We start from the raw sequence: 19,290 nt of genomic DNA on the forward strand, positions 1-19,290 counted from the left end.
AGTTATTTCTGTAATGTTAAATATATTTGGGCTATTCGCTCAATTCCAATCGAATGCAACTGAAATGTTTTGTTCATTGTTAAGCCTAGAGGCAAAAAGTTTGACAATAAAGAAAAACTTGAATTTATATCTTTTGAGTAACACATTTCTATTGGTTTTTGATAAATGCATTTTAGTCCCTATCTTTTTTTTGCATCAATTTTTATTATTAATTTAGTTTTACCAAAATAGATTGTATGGATAAGATTAAGATTCTAATATCATTTCTAGTAGCTGACTATTGAACTCTTCTTTTAAAATTATCATTAAAAAATAGTATACTTGTTAAAATTATCCATTTTTTATGGGTCCAGAGATTCTTTCACAAAACAATCCATCTTTTTCCAGTTTATTGGTCTTATAATGAAACGTATAGGGCTTTGTCACCTTTCCAACTATCTCTCCATTAGGTAAGATTTTATTGGCCCAAGCCTTTATTTGTTGAGGAGAAAATAGGCCAATTCGAAGTTGTTGATGTTTATACCGGTCAATCATAGAATAGAAATTCTGATTTATTCAGATCAAGCTTCCTTCCTATTAATCACTATTGAACTCTTCTTTTAAAATTATCATTAAAAAATAGTATACTTGTTAAAATTATCCTTATTAACATTTGCTTCCTTAAATAAATATATATTGAAAATATATATATTTAGGTTCTCTTATATATATATTTATATATATAATTTTTTTGATAGAAACTAGATTGACTTATGAGCCTAAATAGGCTTGTCGTCCGTTGAAAATGAAAAATGAATGAGACAGATGAAGGGAATTTAACATCTCTTTAAAAGTGTCAAAATGAAACACATTCATATAGAAATGTAATTTTATTTATTTATAGTGCCTTAAAAAACAAAGAGTGATTATTTCATGATAAAAGTAGCGAAGATAAAAATAACCTAAGGCTATAAACAATTTATAAAAGAACAAAATTATTAACTCCTTTGGAGAATCTTCTTGAACCAACGAGCTGATTCCTTCGGGAAGCGCTTTTTATTCTTAAAGTCAACATAGACAATACCAAATCTTGATGTGTATCCTAGTCTCCATTCAAAGTTATCAAGAAGAGACCATGCAAAGTACCCAATCACTGAAGCACCATCATCTATAGCTCTCTTTAGTTCAGTAATGTAGTTATGATAAAAATGTCTCCTTTGAGTATCTTGCAAGCCTTTTGGAAGTGTGGCATTGCCCGGTTGATCCATGCCTATAATTTTAATCAATGAATTATGTGGTTAGAGAATAAATATAAATTCTTAAATAGAAGATGCATTAAACAAGTGCTGAATATTTACCATTTTCAGATAGAAAGACAATTGGATTGCCATAGTTTTCCTTAACATATGTCACTGCCTTATACAATCCCCACGGAACTATGTAGAGCCAATCGGAATGGGCCTAATGATATATAAACAATTGTATTCGATTAATTATAGGCTTACATTTAGTTTTAAAAAAACAAAAATTTATAATATAATCGAAAAAGCTATAAGAAGATTATTTCTTACCCTTGGTCCAATTGGTACCCCATTTCGATCATCTGAATTTATTAGTAGAACAATATTATTAGCATATCATTTTATTAAGTTTAACATTATCAAAAATAAATATTGTATATATCTTACATTTAAATTCAACGAGCCAATCATCTTGATAACTAATAGGTTTAGGATTCGTTGTACTATTATCCTTAACATAATAAGTTGTGTATTGATTAATTCCCAAATAGTCGTATGAACCTCTAACTAGCTCCACTTCATCATTAGTAAATTTTGGCAATCTTTCTTTAACAATGTCTTGAATGGATTGAGGATAGTATCCATATGTCAGAGGGTGAATGAACCTAAGAAAAGTAAACAAAATTAGGTTACATTGAAAAGGTTAATCATAGTTAGATGTTGAAACCAAGAATGTACAATTACTTACCATCCCACATGAAAATCTTTAGCTCTCTGAGCAGCAGCTTTATCCTTGTCAGAGTAAGTGTGAGGCTCGTACCAAACAAAATCTAAAAGAATTCCAATTTTTCCTTGTTGCTCTTTCTGAATAAGAAAAGAAAATGGTTTTAGTATTATGTATATTTGTAGACTTACAATTTTAAAATGAGTTTGTTATATTTGATAGCAAGAGATTTTAAGAATTAGCTAAGAATGAATTTACTATTAATACATAAACTTTGTTAAAGACATATTACTTGGTACTTCTCACGATATCTATTAACTGCTGCAGCATGAGATAAGATGAGATTATGAGCCACAATGTAAGGCTCCGTAGATGAGTTTCCTCCAAATTTACTACCAGTAGCTCTTCCAGGGGCTTGAGAACCAGTATCAAAACCTAGAGCTGCCACCACTCTTGGCTCATTGAATGTGAACCAATTTTTCACTCTATCACCGTATCTCTTAAAGCAAAAGTCAGCATAATCCGCAAATGCATCCCTAAACAAATTGATTATAAACTAAATCAAATATTTATAACACCTTTTAATAAGTTAGATTAGATATTCTTAAATATGCAATAAGCATAATTAATTTCAACAATACAAGTAATTATTCTATTTTACTACTTACACTATCTTCGGACTCAACCAACCCAAATACTCATTTTGGAGTGCCAATGGAAGATCGTAGTGATAGAGATTGACATATGGAATAATACCTAATGTGAAGATAGAAAGGTTAAAAAATATCAAAACATGCCAAACTTATTTGTTTAGCAGTCAGACAAAAATAAATTACCTTTGAGTATTAAATTGTCAATTAGCCTATCATAATAGTCAACGCCTTCCCAATTAATGGCTCCAGTTCCATCTACAAGAAAAAAGAAATAACAAATTATTAGTATTTTAAAACGGTAAGATGGTGTATATAATATTATAAAAAAGATTGATAGCTTCAATTACTTGGAAAAATTCTACTCCAAGAGATTGAGAATCTATAAGCATCAAAATTGTGCTCCTTCATAATATCAATATCTTCCTACAAGACGAAACTCAAATTTTAATATATTTAAGAAAAAGATCAAATCCAATTTAATTTCATTTTAAGAATATCAAAAATTTGTTTGTTTGAACTTAATTATCAACATAAAGTTACATTAGATAAGATCTTTTTATATTATTAAAAATAAAATCTTGAACGGAGTAATGATTTGAAAATAAAATTTAATATTTGATTCTTCATAAAAATTATATTTTTTCCTTTTGTTATTAAATTTAAAATTATTAAATATTCAACTATAACAGAAAAATATGCATTTGACCTTATAATGATGATACTCATCGTCTGTTACATCACCCGTTGCATTATTTGGAATGAGACCTACACCATAATAAATAAATCAAATTCAAATTTATTCCATTATATAACTTTCATTCTAGAAATAAATATGTAAAACTATAAAATTTAAATGTTTAGTACGTTACCTGGAATTTTTACAAATGCATCCCAAATGCTAGGTCCTCGACCACCCTTGAGTGCCTCTCCCTCAACTTGATAAGCAGATGCAGCGGTGCCAAATACAAAGTCACGAGGGAAGGCATCACGACTTAGCTTGTGTACTTTTGAAACTAGTTTCGCATTATTTATTTTATAACCATATACACATTGGGTTACGAGAAGTAAACTAAATAAAAAGAAAAATATGAAGGACCCTTTAAGTTTCATTGTGGAAGAGATGTAGATACACTATGATTAGTGAAGAAAATAAGAAGCAAGTGATACCTATATATAGGGGTACAATTACTAGATAAACAGTGTAAGAGTTAAATGGATGTGTATAAAAGAAAGCTTGGACCAATTCTTAAGGATAAAAAATTCAAGCTAATGATAAAAATTCAAGATTTCAATGAATTGATTTTCAATTTAAAATATCTCTTTAATTTTCTTGAAGTCTAACTTTTATATCATTTATTTGGAATTTTAAGATCAATTCTCTATTTTCTAGCATTTATCACTTTTTTAAAAAAGAAAAATACTATTTTCTAGCATTATTGAAACCCTGATTATATAGAGTCCCCTGACAATCACATTATATCTCAAGATAAAAAATAATAATAATAATAATAATAGTAATAATATTAATCATAATCATTTGATCTAAATCAGAGGTTATTTTACCTAATATACTAAATATATAAATGTATCTACAGTAAAAATATTTTAACAAAACATTTCTAAGTATCTATATCATCGAAAGGCATCGTCTTTTAAAAAATTATTAAAATAATATTCTAAACATAATTCGATATAAAAAATATCTCAACCTACTCGATTTTAAAATAACTTTAACTAAAATTGTACTAACCAAAACTACTCTAAAATGATATTGTTCATACCTTTAAAATAATATATCTTTATCTTAAAGCAATTTTGATCAAGATGATGCTGTTTTAATTAAAAATATTCTAAAATGGTACAATTTAAGAAAAAATTATTCTAAAGTGATGTAATTTTGTTCGAAGTTGTTTTAAATGGAGACGCAGACATATTTTAAGTAGCAGGATGAGCATGGGTACTATTTTGATAATTTTTGTTTTAAAAAATAATATTATAAATAATTAATTAAGGAGATTCTTTTATTTTTATGAATATATATTATATCAAAATCCTTCAAAATCATAAAAAATTTCATCATATCAATTCAAGGAACTACAATTGTTTATACAAGGCCAAACTAAATAATATGAAAGTAACTACTCTAATCAAGGTTGTTGCGCCAATATTTTGTTGGCGTTGTTATGTTTATTGAAGATGAGAATATTATGTTTATGGAAGAGGATATTAGGAGAAAAAAACTATTTCTATTTACATTTTCTTTTTCAATTTCTAATGCATAAGAGAAGACAAAATAATATTTCAATTTTACTTACGGCAAATGGACCAAAAAGCAGACTTAAAGTTGTGGTGTTCTAAAAAAAACACATCTAACTTTCAAATTTCTTAAAAGATGCTTTTTTTCTATTTTATCTCTCTCATCAATCACTTTGGTGTCGTATTCAAAGAACAGACTTATAGTAATTAACCAAAAACATACTTAAGGTTGTAAAATTATCAAAAGGTACATCTAACTTTTAAATTTCTCAAACGATGCACTTATTTTCTATTTTACCCCTTCCACGAACCACTATGGTATTATATTCAAAGAACAAGTCATTGTACATTTCAAAGAATATCATCACCGTGATGTTGCATTGAAAAATCAATACTACTTTAATGTTGCATAAATATTAAAATTTACACCATTGTGGTGTTACTTTTGAAAATCAACACGATAGTGGTATTGATTTTAAAATGCAGCACCACCACAATAGTCACAGCGATGATGTTCTTTGAAATTCAACACCACAATGGTGTTATTTTTTAAATATGGTACCACAATAATTAGTGGGAGATAGAAAATGAGAAACAAATACATCCTTTAAGAAATATAAAAATTAAGTACACCTTTTAAAAATTCCACAACTTTTAATATCCCATTGGCCCATTGTCGTTTTATTTATATAATTGATCCTAGCAAAAACATCATCTATTAACAAATTACATATAGCTTGTAATGTATTCAAATAATCAAATGAAAAAACTAATATAATTTTAATTATATTTTGATTAAAGGAACTAAATTCTAGCCCATTTTTAAAGTTGATTCAGCTTTAATTTCAACTCATTGTTTGATTTTGAAAATGAGTTAGTAAATTTGTTGATTCTATAATTCAAGATAATATATAAGAATAGTCGTAAAATCATTGTTATGATAATTAAATATTTCAACCCATGATAATTTGGATTTTTGAACAAGTTCGCTTGGATTAATCTGATAGGACAAAACACATTACAAAAAACCATTGACTTAAATTGTTTTTATCATTTATTTAATTGAATTAAAATAATCAACTAATTATTAGGATGGCAAGAGATAGGAGTGTGAGTTCAATAATACAAATCCATATTAAAGTTAAAGACATTCATACAATTAAAGACACAAGAACTGGAAACTGCCATGTAGAATAAATTAATATAAAATAAATAAATAATTAGGTTGAGCGTTCAATTAGAACAAGGGTTCAAAAAAAAAGAAAAATAAATAAAGTTCTCCTATTAACTAATATTTGATGAGCTAAAAATAATAATATTTTTTATTTTTTAAAAGCAAATTGGAGAATTCAAAATTAGTTCGTTTCGATTGATTGATTCAGTTTGACTGGAGTCACTTTGAATTATGTTATATTAATTTTAAAAAGCTTAGCTTTTGGGAGGGATTAAAAGACAATGTTCTTGTTTCTTAAAAAAAATATAAATTCTAAAATTCTATAAATATTCATATTGACACTCTATTGACATTTTAACTAATGGGAGCTAAATTATTATTTTGATAATTCATATTTTTGTCTAATGTGGTATTAAGGCACTCTAATGTCATTTAATACAATGTTTAATGAGCATGTCATTTATTCATAAGATTTGGAGGTTGTAGATGTGAAAACATTCATTTGAAAGGAATTGTCGAACAAGTTTTGTGCTAGCACATGAGTTTGCATCTCAAGCCGAAAGGTTAGATCTTGCGAAATTTTCAACTATGGTTCGACAAACCACATGTGTAAATGAAAAGTTGACATTAGTGTTTTGTTTGTCGATGATGTTGTCTTACATTGTGTTGTTAAGTTATAGCGATTTATACATTTGAAATCTCTTGCATTTTTTACTTGACTTTTGTAAAATACCGGAAAATAGAGAATAATAATAAGGGAATTTTTCGAAATTTTTGGAAATTTTTCGGGAATTTTTCGGAGCTCATATGGACGAGTTAACGGGGATAAAAACGGAGCCCGGAAAAGCCTGTTTGGGCTACCCCGTTTTAAAGAGGAAATGTTTGATTTTTCTTCCTTTTTCTTGTATTCTTTTTCTTATTTTCCTTCGCCGTTTTCCTTCATTTTCCTTCCCGTGTGCCGCGCGCCTGACGCGATTTCTCCGAGCCCTAACCGCCGGCCGCGGCGGTTTTCCTCCCTCCCTCGTGCTTAAGCCGTGACCAAGGGGAGAAGTCGACGCCGACTCCGTGCCCTAATCACTGCCGCCGACGCCTTCCTCTTCTCCTCTGCCCTAGCCATATTGCTCCGCCATTTCCGCCGAGTGACAGCGCCGCCACAGCCGACGGTCGAGGCCTAGCGCCGGCTACCCCGAGCCCTAGCCTCCAGCCATGTGCCCTAGTATTGGGTTCACAGTCGCCGACGTCGATCGCCACCTTGTTGCCGGATTTCACCTTCGTTCTCCACCCGACGGTGCCGCCGTTTTCCCCTCTTTTCCTCGGTCACCTCCGCACAGACGCATCACGACAGAGCCGCCGTTTTCCTTCATTTTCCTTCCCGTGTGCCGCGCGCCTGACGCGATTTCTCCGAGCCCTAACCGCCGGCCGCGGCGGTTTTCCTCCCTCCCTCGTGCTTAAGCCGTGACCAAGGGGAGAAGTCGACGCCGACTCCGTGCCCTAATCACTGCCGCCGACGCCTTCCTCTTCTCCTCTGCCCTAGCCATATTGCTCCGCCATTTCCGCCGAGTGACAGCGCCGCCACAGCCGACGGTCGAGGCCTAGCGCCGGCCACCCCGAGCCCTAGCCTCCAGCCATGTGCCCTAGTATTGGGTTCACAGTCGCCGACGTCGATCGCCACCTTGTTGCCGGATTTCACCTTCGTTCTCCACCCGACGGTGCCGCCGTTTTCCCCTCTTTTCCTCGGTCACCTCCGCACAGACGCATCACGACAGAGCATTTCCTCACCGGTCTCTCTTGATCTGCCCTCTCCCGTGCCTAGATTGGATCCACGAGGTCGCCGACGCCAGCCAAGGTGCAGCCGACAGGGGCACTGAGCAGACCATTCGTGCCATTTCCTCTATGCCCTAGTATCAGTGGTCGATCCTTATTTGTCTTACTCTCTGATCTCCGGCGATCTTGTAGGTAAGGGAGTGCTGGATTGAAGTTAGGATAAGAATCTATATTTAGTTGGAATTTTGATCTCTTCCTATTATGTTCAGTGAGGGATTACAGCTGGAAGGGGGTTTTTCTGGTGGGGTTTTTCTAGGTTTCCAGCAGCGGCTCTGGCTATTGGGATCCGACAACAACGCCACTGGGGACTGACTTCATTGACCTATCTGGTTGTAAATTAACAGAAGAGGGTTGTGAGAGGTGAAGGAGCAGTAAGGTATGATGTAGAGATCTTGATACATTTTATAACTGATGTGGTCTACAAATCTAGCATTATTGCTTAATTAGATGATCATGTGAGTCTAGGTAAGGAACATGATTATGATACATGTTGATTAGGTTTATGTGCTTTTGAATTAGGGTTTTTGCCCTAATTTAGGTTTAGGGATTTCATTTAGCTATTTATGAGAATTGTAGTTAAATGAAATATATTTACATTGGTATCATAGGACTGTGACGCGGGACGAGCACTTCGACACAGAGGTTGTCTAGCTCGATTTATATCGGAGGCGGGTACTTTTGACTTTATGTCTTTGATATGCATAGTAGTGAATTTAACAAGTAGCAATAATTATGTTCTCTTATTTGTTTCGGTTAATCACTACCCGATACCCGTTACATGATTGATTGATTGCTTATTTTGCATCTCATGTATTCCTTACCTGCTTATACATGCTTATAGGGGTAGTGATATACCATGCTTCACCATGTTCAGGACCTAGGTTTTATACCTTCTGTGTACCTTTGATTTGATTCGTTGACCTATGGTGCACTTTTATATATATATGGATTAGTTCAGGATATTTTGTGGTCAGTGTCATGCACCATTTGCATGATTGCATGCTATGCGATAGTCCGCTCCATTATTGTTGAGCACATCGCTAGTTACATGGATCTGCACACACCACCACTCATGGGTTAGTGGTCGATTCAGGCAGTGTGTGTTGCAGCAGGGACTTTGTTTGGCTCCGTTGGTCCGCTCATGGGTAGCGTGATGCAACGTGTTAGCCGGCAGGGATTCCTCCCCGTCATCGTGTACCGGGAGTTGAGAGCATTGTGCTCCCCCATTTATGATTTGGGGTAGAAGGATAGGTGTACTCTGACAGCATCCCGTCCACTCGGTCACTCATCAGGAGTAGTGACGACAGAGTGCACGGTTGTCACAGCCCTACCCACTCGACCTCACTATTGTGTGTGAGATGATCGACTGGCGTCATGGGTGACCAGGACGCATCATTGGCATCATATGCATGATGCATTTATTTCTTGTGTTTGTGCTTGCTGCATTTATATGCTGTATATTGTTTGGACGCCTGTGTTTGACATACATACAGGATTTCTATGCCACTCGAACTGTTTGTCCTTATACCCAGGTCCTGGTTAGTACAGTTTTTCTCCTGTTTACTTCAGTTGCATTCCATCCTTTTATATCAGGAGACTGTACGCATGATTAGTACTAGATGTTATTTCCCTACTTTGCATATCAGTTGTACCTGCTGAGCGTTGGACTCACCCCGCCTCCACTGTTGTTATTTTTCAGGTTGACGCTGTCAGGAGAGAGTTCCAGTTGCTAGTCCCTGCAGACCTCGAGGATATTATTGGTCTTTTGGTTTTCTTACATAGACTATGCTAAATTTGTTTTGTTTGATGGTATGGATATGGTATGGATTTTGTGAAGTTGATGGATTTGGTTTGGTTTTGTTTTTACTACATGCCTGCCTAGATGGCAGAAGAGGTAAATTGATCTTATCGTCGGATTTGTGTTTTATGAGTGTAGTTGAGTAGGGTGGATTTTGAGTCTTCTTATCATTGCTTATTAAACTGCGTGGAATGTCTGTGTGTGGTATTTTATTTCTGTTATTATTCCAGCCGCATGTGGCTGAGGTATATGGAGATGTAGAAAGTTTCAGATTGTCCGCCGTACAGGGGAGATGCTGCCGAAATTTCTTCGGATAGGGACTCCTCCGGGGCGTGACAACTTTTATGTCTTAAAATGGAGCTTGCTAGTATCAAATTACATCTTTAATTGGCATGAAGCTTGAGTATTGAGACATCTCATCTTGAGATTAGTCATTTTAACACTTGATTCATGGAACCCCATCAATCTCTTGTCCAATATCTTATAAGTTAGTTGTTGATCAAGTAAGATATCAAGAAGCTATAGTCTCTAGCGCGAGCATTCTTGTTGATAGTCTTTTTAGAGGAGCGCTAAACAATAGATATAATGACTTTTTTTCTACTTTAGAATCCATTTTTCAACTACTAGATTGATTATTGAAGTTGTTCTTTTTGACCTTTGGCTGATTAATCATAAATAAAGAAATGAAACTTAATTAGGTCTAAAATTCACTTCTGCTAGTTATCAAAATGGATTATATGTAAATCATATTTGTTTGGAGAACTAAAAAGTAGAAAGGAAGCAAGGTAAATGGAAATAAAAAAATTGTCAAAGGAGAGGAAAACTAAATGTTTATTGTTAAAAGGGACCATAAAAAATTGAAGGCAAGAACATTTGCTTTCTTCTCAATATTGTACATTGAGGGAAGTTTGAAAAAAAAAAATCATTGTTGCAGGATTATTTAACATATATCATCTACATGTTTAAAACATGATTTAGACTTTTAATTATATAATAATATAGGTTAGATCTTAAATTGATACATTAATTTTTTTTTTTACTTTGGAGAGAAGAAGAATAAAAAGGAAAAAACAAAGGGAAACACTACCAATCTTTTTTTCTTTCAATCAGTATTTTTATATAAAAATAATTATTATGCAATTTTTTTTTGAAGATAGAATTGACCATGAAACTAGTTTTAAATTTTCACTCCAGCAGTGAGAAATAGGTAGATCAAACAACCATATTCTACATTTATTAGAATAATTCTACATAAAACAGGATTAACAAACAAAAGATTCAACAAGCAACAACAAAGACTGAGTTCTTACTAATAAAACAAACAAAGGTTGAATTTATTTTATAATAAAAAAATTGTAAAACTCAGAAAAGGAAGATTTCATTCCTTCGATCATAGGAAATTCAATCTCACTAATTTTAGTCTTGTATTATACCAACCCTAGGGAACATTCTGTAGTAGAAAACAAGTTTTCATACTACACATGAATTTTCCATGAGATTTACGGATCTAAGCATATTAATTAGGCTTCACCTACTATCGTTTTAGTCTCCTTTCTTCCAAGTTTGGCTTTTGGGTCATTTGTTTTGGCCTCCTTTCTTCCAGGTTTAGTTTTTCGTTCATTTATTTTCGTATCCTTTCTTCCAAGATTAGTTGTTAAGTCATTTGTTTTGGTCTCCTTCCTTCCAAGCTTAGTTGTTGGGTCATTTATTTTGGTCTCCTTCCTTCCAAGCTTAGTTGCTGGGTCATTTATTTTGGTCTCCTTCCTTCCAAGCTTAGTTTTTGGGTCCTTCGGCTCTGCTACTAAAATCTTACAGATTGCCTTGTAGCCAACTATCTTCCTCAGCAATTTTAGCTAAGGGTGGGGTAAAACATCACGCGCTAGAACTCTATCTCAAATATCCATTTTTGAAAGGCCCACCTCAATTTTTTGAGGGATGTGTTCTGAAGGATAGAGGTATTCAAGACTGGTTCTTTTCTTGAGAAGATAAACACTTGTTTATCCAAAATACTGACTGTAATATTAGAAATTGGTAGATTAGTAGCATAATGAAAAAGAACAACTACATAAAACATTTCAAACTTTACCAATATATATATATTCATATTCTGAAAGATCACTATTTGATACCAGATCAACCCAACATGACTCTTTGAAATTCAAAGGGTCATAATTTTTGAGTCAAGAATCAAAATCAAACTCCGTCATCGGCCACGCATGGCAAATGCAGAGATCTATATTTATTACCAGAGAACCCATAACCACCAAGCTTCGGACATAAAAACGCAATGTTTAGGTTAAATATGAAGTATTAGATTGCTTCAACCATTATTTGAATGAAATTGAGAATCAATTGGATCATAAGGTTAAAACCTTATGCACTGACCGTGAGGTGAATATTTGTCTGATCAGTTTAAAATAATGTGTAATAATAAAGGAATTATTAGACAATTAATAATCTTAAGAACTCTACGGTAAAATAGGGTTGCTGAAAGAAAGGATCGAACTCTTCTAAATATGATTAGGGTTATGATGGCTCAAGCTAATTTCCTAATTTCCTATTAGAGAGATGCATTATTAACAACAACTTATATCCTTAACCGAGTGCCTTTTAAATCTATTCTATTTACTTTATATAAATGTTGGACGGGAATAAAACCAAATTTGAGTAATCTGAGACCTTGGGGATTAGCTATCTATGTTCATAATAAGACTCACAAATATGAAAAATTATAACTCAGGGGTAAAAAGTGTATATTTGTTAGGTATTATGATACCTCCAAGGTTATGTTTTCATTGGCGAGCAACAATATGGATGAGAGGTGATGTTGATAAAACTATTCCTTTGTTTGAACTAGAGGAAGATGGAAATTTATCAATAAATTAGATATCATAAGGGATGTCTGAATTTACCTAGTGGGAGTGGTTTGTAATTTAATGAGTTGATTTCTCAATAGTTCAACTTACAAAGAAGTACAGTCGTAAGATTATTCCTCGAAAAATATTTAATATTGAGAATGAGACATTAATGATTCTCCCAGTTGAATATGAAGAATCTCAAATAGTTGTGGAAGCATTGAGATGTCCAATTAAAGAAAAGTGAAAATTTGCAATAGATGAAGAAATTGAGTCTATGAAAAAAAATCAAGTTTGAAAATTAGTCAATCTTCCACCAGGACAAAAGGCTACTGAGTTCTTACCAATAAAACAAACAAAGGTTGAATTTATTTTATAATAAAAAAATTGTAAAACTCAGAAAAGGAAGATTTCATTCCTTCGATCATAGGAAATTCAAGCTCACTAATTTTTGTCTTGTATTATACCAACCCTAGGGAACATTCCGTATTAGAAAACAAGTTTTCATACTACACATGAATTTCCCATGAGATTTACGGATCTGAGCATATTAATTAGGCTTCACCTACTATCGTTTTAGTCTCCTTTCTTCCAAGTTTGGCTTTTGGGTCATTTGTTTTGGCCTCCTTTCTTCCAGGTTTAGTTTTTGGTTCATTTATTTTCATCTCCTTTCTTCCAAGATTAGTTGTTAAGTCATTTGTTTTGGTCTCCTTCCTTCCAAGATTAGTTGCTGGGTCATTTATTTTGGTCTCCTTCCTTCCAAGCTTAGTTTTTGGGTCCTTCGGCTCCGCTACTAAAATCTTACAAATTGTAACGACCCAATTTTCCCTATTTCGAGTTCTAAAAGTCCTTATAAAAATCTAGAAATGCTTTATAAAGATTTTAGAGATTTTTAGGAATTTTTAGAGTATTTTTACGTAATTTTTGGAGTTCGTTTGGTATTTTTACTGAACGAAAGAAGTTTCGACAAAAAATGTCCAAGATGAGATTTGAACCGTGAACCTCGGGTGAAGCAGAGGTCCGCTTAACCAACAGACCAGCCGCGGGTTTGTTAATAAAACCCGAATCAAGTTGTATTTAAGCAGGAGTAGTTAATAGAAATATTGGAGTTATAAAGGGAGAACTTAGGGCTTGATTAGCCGTGACCTAAAACTCCCGAACCTCTCTTCTCTCCTCTCACGCTCGCGACAGCGCGCAGCTGTGCTCTCGGGCGAAAGAGGCGACGGAACTAGGGATCGTCTCCGGCGCCGGCCAGGGTTTCCGAGAGGTTTTCTTCACCTCCTTGAGGCTGGCTCGTCGAGGGGAGCACGCGGGCACAGGAGGATCGTCGGATTTGAAGCTTCATCCGAGCCCTAGATTTCTCCCTTCCGGTTGTAAGTCCTAAAAGCAAGGGTGAGTTGCTTCTCACCTGCAGTAGGAGTTGTTCCGAGCTTCGATTTGTTTTCATGGCTTTCGGATTTTCGTTCCTTTGAATTTCGAAGCATGTTGTAAGGTTTTTGGTTTTGATGTTCCACCGTAAACCCTAAAGAAAGAAGAGAAGGATTAGTTCAGTTTAAGCCTGAAGAACAGTTACAAATATGGTCCTAGATTTCCCGTAGTAATGTTCTCTTATTAGTTGCATCTTGGTTTTTCCTTGCTGTGCTACAAGGCATGTAGAATAGTTGCAATTTAAGTTCCTTTTGTTTAGTTGTCGTGTGCCTCAAAGAAGGGAAATAGGCCAATGTTCCTTTTGTTTTGAATTCCAGTAGATTGCAGAATAGTACACCTTGTTAACAGAACGTGAAAAACAGCTATGTTCATAAGTTCTTAGTAGCAAATCTTTGTAGTATCGAACATGAAGAAGGATTATCGATTTTGGTTCTTTTTAGTATAAGATAATTCCATGTTGTTAGGTCAATGAAACAACGATTTTGATGTTATGTTTATATTTTTCTTGATTCTGGATGAGATAGCTTTGATAGTATCAGAATGGGTGGTGCTGCTAAATTGGCATGAACAGAACATTCCTTTGAAATTTGCTGTGTAATAGGATTTGTGCAGTTCTCTGTTCATTTCTTTAAATATGCAGTTCTAAACCCCTTTGTTGCCAAGTAAACAACAATGAACTGATTTAATTCGGAAAGTTTCAGTTGGATTCTTAGTAGTTAATCCATGCATGAAGTTTTGATTTCTAGTAGCAATTTTCTTGATCCATCTTTTACTTCCCTATGCATGAGTTAGATTTTTATTTGTTAGTTCCTTTAAAGCTAGTTTAAGTTCCGTGAAGCATGATATTCTGTTAATTCCATACAGCAACGATTCCTTATTTTCTAGATTCTATTACATGCCTAGTAGTTGAATTGGTTTTACAATCACAGCATGCTTAAGTTGTTCTAGTTTCTTATTTGCTATTGGAATAACATGAGCAGTCCTATTTTTATAGCATGCAGATTTTGGATAAGCTTAGTATGTAGATTTTGATAAGCTTAATATGCAGATTTTGATAAGCTTAATATGCAGATTTCTGTTAAGCTTTACATGCAGATTTATGTTAAGCTTTGTATACAGATTTTCAGTACGTAGGGTGTGTTCTAGTGCACACCAAGTGCTTGATAAAATGCTTAGCTCAATATAATGCTACAGTAGGCATTTTAATAGCTCAGTTAATGCAGTAGAAGCATTTAAAATAACTTATTTAGTCTTGCTTCAGCTTATATGGGACTACGGTCCAATGGGTGGGCTCCCACAGTCGCCTCTAGGTTCAGATAACCTAGTTAAAGCAAGGTAAGAAAATTAGCTATGAAATCAGTATTTTATTTTCAGCAGTGGCACTGTACTGGATTAGATATCCATTGGGTTGGGCTTCCACAGTCGTCCCTAGGTTTAGATAACCTAGTAAACCCTACTAGACTCGGAACTTGCAATCCCGGGTTTAGTTAGGGATGCGCGCACAGCAAGTACAGTTGCCGGGCCCATCAGCAGCATGATTATTATTTTAATCTATTATGTAAATAGTTTTTTTCAAAACTTCACAAATTAGTTATGTGAATACAAGTTAGACTCAGTTTAGCATTAATTAGTTTAGCTTAGGTAGCAATTCAGTTTCTTATTGATACACATGATAGTTCTATGATTAGCTATACATGTTTAGTATTTTAGTTAGTATGATTCCTTTATTGGTTTATGAGCATGATTAGCTATACATGTTTAGTATTTCAGTTAGTATGATTCCTTTATTGGTTTATGAGCATGATTAGCTATACATGTTTAGTATTTCAGTTAGTATGATTCCTTTATTGGTTTATGAGCATGATTAGCTATACATGTTTAGTATTTCAGTTAGTATGATTCCTTTGCTATTTATGAGCATGAGTAGTTTTACATGTTAGCATTCAGTTTTAGCATGTTTTTATTTATATACATGCATATCGAGTTTTTGTGAGTAGGATAGTGCTCACTAAGCTTTTAGCTTATAGATACTATTTTCCTCCTACTGCAGATAAAGGAAAAGCTAAAGTATAAGGAAGAAGGCGACAAGGAGATGCTGTGACGGTGTGTGATGTGTGGACTATGGAGATCCTTTGGACTTAGCTAAAGAACTCACTTAGTTTAAGAATTTGTTTAGTTTAATTTCTTATTAAGTTGATAAGAAAATTTTGTAGTAAGAAGTTATGTTTCCGCTTTTCATTACCTGCATGTTTTGATTTATTAAACTGCGTGGTTGTGAAAATATATGTTCCAGCCGCCTGTGGCTGAGTATACTCTGTATGTATTTACGGATATGGTCACCGGTACAGGGGAGACTCTGCCGAAATTTTTCGGTAGGGTTTCCATGTGATTTTTTTATCATACCGGTTAGGTAGAGTTAGTAGTCAAGTAACGGTCATCCTTAGAGTGTGGTAGTAGTAAGAAGGGTGGTCGTTACACAAATTGCCTTGTAGCCAACTATCTTCCTCATCAACTTCAACTAAGGGTGGGGTAAAACATCACGCGCTAGAACTCTATCTCCAATATCCATTTTTGATAGGTCCACCTCAATTTTTTGAGGGATGTGTTCTAAAGGATAGAGGTATTCAAGACTGGTTCTTTTCTTGAGAAGACAAACATTTGTTTATCGAAAATACTGACTGTAATATTAGAAATTGGTAGATTAGTAGCATAATGAAAAAGAACAACTACACAAAACATTTCAAACTTTACCAGACCAACCCAACATGACTCTTTGAAATTCAAAGGGTCATAATTTTTGAGTCAAGAATCAAAATCAAACTCCGTCGTCGACCATGCATGGCAAATGCAGAGATCTATATTTATTACCAGAGAACCCATAACCACCAAGCTTCGGACATAAAAAGCAATGTTTAGGTTAAATATGAAGTATTAGATTGCTTCAACCATTATTTGAATGAAATTAAGAATCAATTGGATCATAAAGTTAAAACCTTATGCACTGACCGTGAGGTGAATATTTGTCTGATCAATTTAAAATAATGTATAATAATAAAGGAATTATTAGACAATTAATAATCTCAAGAACTCTACAGTAAAATAGGGTTGCTGAAAGAAAGGATCGAACTCTTCTAAATATGGTTAGGGTTATGATGGCTCAAGCTAATTTCCTAATTTCCTATTAGAGAGATGCATTATTAACAACAACTTATATTCTTAACCGAGTGCCTTTTAAATCTATTCTATTTACTTTATATAAATGTTGGACGGGCATAAAACCAAATTTCAGTAATCTGAGACCTTGGGGATCTATCTATGTTCATAATAAGATTCACAAATATGAAAAATTATAACTCAGGGGTAAAAAGTGTATGTTTGTTAGGTATTTTGATACCTCCAAGGTTATGTTTTAATTGGCGAGCAACAATATGGATGAGAGGTGATGTTGATAAAACTATTCCTTTATTTGAAATAGAGGAGGATAGAAATTTATCAATAAATTAGATATCATAAGTGATGTCTGAATTTAATTAACCTTGTGGGAGTGATTTGTAATTTAATGAGTTGATTGCCAATAGTTCAACTTACAAAGAAGTACAGTCGTAAGATTATTCCTCGAAAAATATTTAATATTGAGAATGAGACATTAATGATTCTCCCAGTTGAATATGAAGAATCTCAAATAGTTGTAGAAGCATTGAGATGCCCAATTAAAGAAAAGTGAAAATTTGCAATAGATGAAGAAATTGAGTCTATGAAAAAAATCAAGTTTGAAAATTAGTCAATCTTCCACCAGGCAAAAGGCTACTGAGTTCTTACCAATAAAACAAACAAAGGTTGAATTTATTTTATAATAAAAAAATTGTAAAACTCAGAAAAGGAAGATTTCATTCCTTCGATCATAGGAAATTCAAGCTCACTAATTTTAGACTTGTATTATACCAACCCTAGGGAACATTTCACATTAGAAAACAAGTTTTCATACTACACATGAATTTTCCATGAGATTTACGGATTTGAGCATATTAATTAGGCTTCACCTATTATCGTTTTAGTCTCCTTTCTTCCAAGTTTGGCTTTTGGGTCATTTGTTTTGGCCTCCTTTCTTCCAGGTTTAGTTTTTGGTTCATTTATGTTCGTCTCCTTTCTTCCAAGATTAGTTGTTAAGTCATTTGTTTTGGTCTCCTTCCTTCCAAGCTTAGTTGCTGGGTCATTTATTTTGGTCTCCTTCCTTCCAAGCTTAGCTTTTGGGTCCTTCGGCTCTGCTACTAAAATCTTACAGATTGCCTTGTAGCCAACTATCTTCCTCAGCAACTTCAGCTAAGGGTGGGGTAAAACATCACGCGCTAGAACTCTATCTCCAATATCCATTTTTGATAGGTCCACCTCAATTTTTTGAGGGATGTGTTCTAAAGGATAGAGGTATTCAAGACTGGTTCTTTTCTTGAGAAGATAAACACTTGTTTATCCAAAATACTGACTATAATATTAGAAATTGGTAGCTTAGTAGCATAATGAAAAAGAACAACTACACAAAACATTTCAAACTTTACCAATATATATATATATATATATATATTCTGAAAGATCACTTTTTGATACCAGACCAACCCAACATGACTCTTTGAAATTCAAAGGGTCATAATTTTTTAGTCAAGAATCGAAATCAAACTCCGTCGTCAACCACGCATGGCAAATGCAGAGATCTATATTTATTACCAGAGAACCCATAACCACCAAGCTTCAGACATAAAAAGCAATGTTTAGGTTAAATATGAAGTATTAGATTGCTTCAACCATTATTTGAATGAAATTGAGAATCAATTGGATCATAAGGTTAAAACCTTATACACTGACCGTGAGGTGAATATTTGTTTGATCAGTTTAAAATAATGTGTAATAATAAAGGAATTATTAGACAATTAATAATCTCAAGAACTCTAAGTAAAATAGGGTTGCTGAAAGAAAGGATCGAACTCTTCTAAATATGATTAGGGTTATGATGGCTCAAGCTAATTTCCTATTAGAGAGATGTATTATTAACAACAACTTATATCCTTAACCGAGTGCCTTTTAAATCTATTCTATTTACTTTATATAAATGTTGGACGGGCATAAAACTAAATTTGAGTAATCTGAGACCTTGGGGATCAACTATCTATGTTCATAATAAGACTCACAAATATGAAAAATTATAACTCAGGGGTAAAAAGTGTATATTTGTTAGGTATTTTGATACCTCCAAGGTTATGTTTTCATTGGCGACAACAATATGGATGAGAGGTGATGTTGATAAAACTATTCCTTTGTTTGAAATAGAGGAGGATGGAAATTTATCAATAAATTAGATATCATAAG

At 33.7% G+C, this 19,290-nt stretch overlaps 1 protein-coding gene across 1 annotated transcript in view; it reads right to left on the bottom strand.

The window, feature by feature from the left end:
- Positions 1 to 977: 977 nt before the first annotated feature.
- Positions 978 to 19,290, bottom strand: part of LOC122055037 (beta-glucosidase 26-like) — a 70,207-nt gene continuing 51,894 nt past the window's right edge. The window contains exons 2-12 of the mRNA XM_042616434.1: positions 3,467 to 3,610; positions 3,304 to 3,362; positions 2,945 to 3,020; positions 2,781 to 2,852; positions 2,613 to 2,700; positions 2,237 to 2,480; positions 1,969 to 2,084; positions 1,668 to 1,885; positions 1,551 to 1,582; positions 1,338 to 1,440; positions 978 to 1,249 (exon numbers count right to left, since the gene is read on the bottom strand). Coding sequence (XP_042472368.1) covers positions 978 to 1,249; positions 1,338 to 1,440; positions 1,551 to 1,582; positions 1,668 to 1,885; positions 1,969 to 2,084; positions 2,237 to 2,480; positions 2,613 to 2,700; positions 2,781 to 2,852; positions 2,945 to 3,020; positions 3,304 to 3,362; positions 3,467 to 3,610 — 1,424 coding nt within the window. The remainder of the gene's footprint in view (positions 1,250 to 1,337; positions 1,441 to 1,550; positions 1,583 to 1,667; positions 1,886 to 1,968; positions 2,085 to 2,236; positions 2,481 to 2,612; positions 2,701 to 2,780; positions 2,853 to 2,944; positions 3,021 to 3,303; positions 3,363 to 3,466; positions 3,611 to 19,290) is intronic.

This window comes from Zingiber officinale, chromosome 3B (genome assembly GCF_018446385.1).
Source record: "Zingiber officinale cultivar Zhangliang chromosome 3B, Zo_v1.1, whole genome shotgun sequence".
Lineage (NCBI taxonomy): Eukaryota > Viridiplantae > Streptophyta > Magnoliopsida > Zingiberales > Zingiberaceae > Zingiber > Zingiber officinale.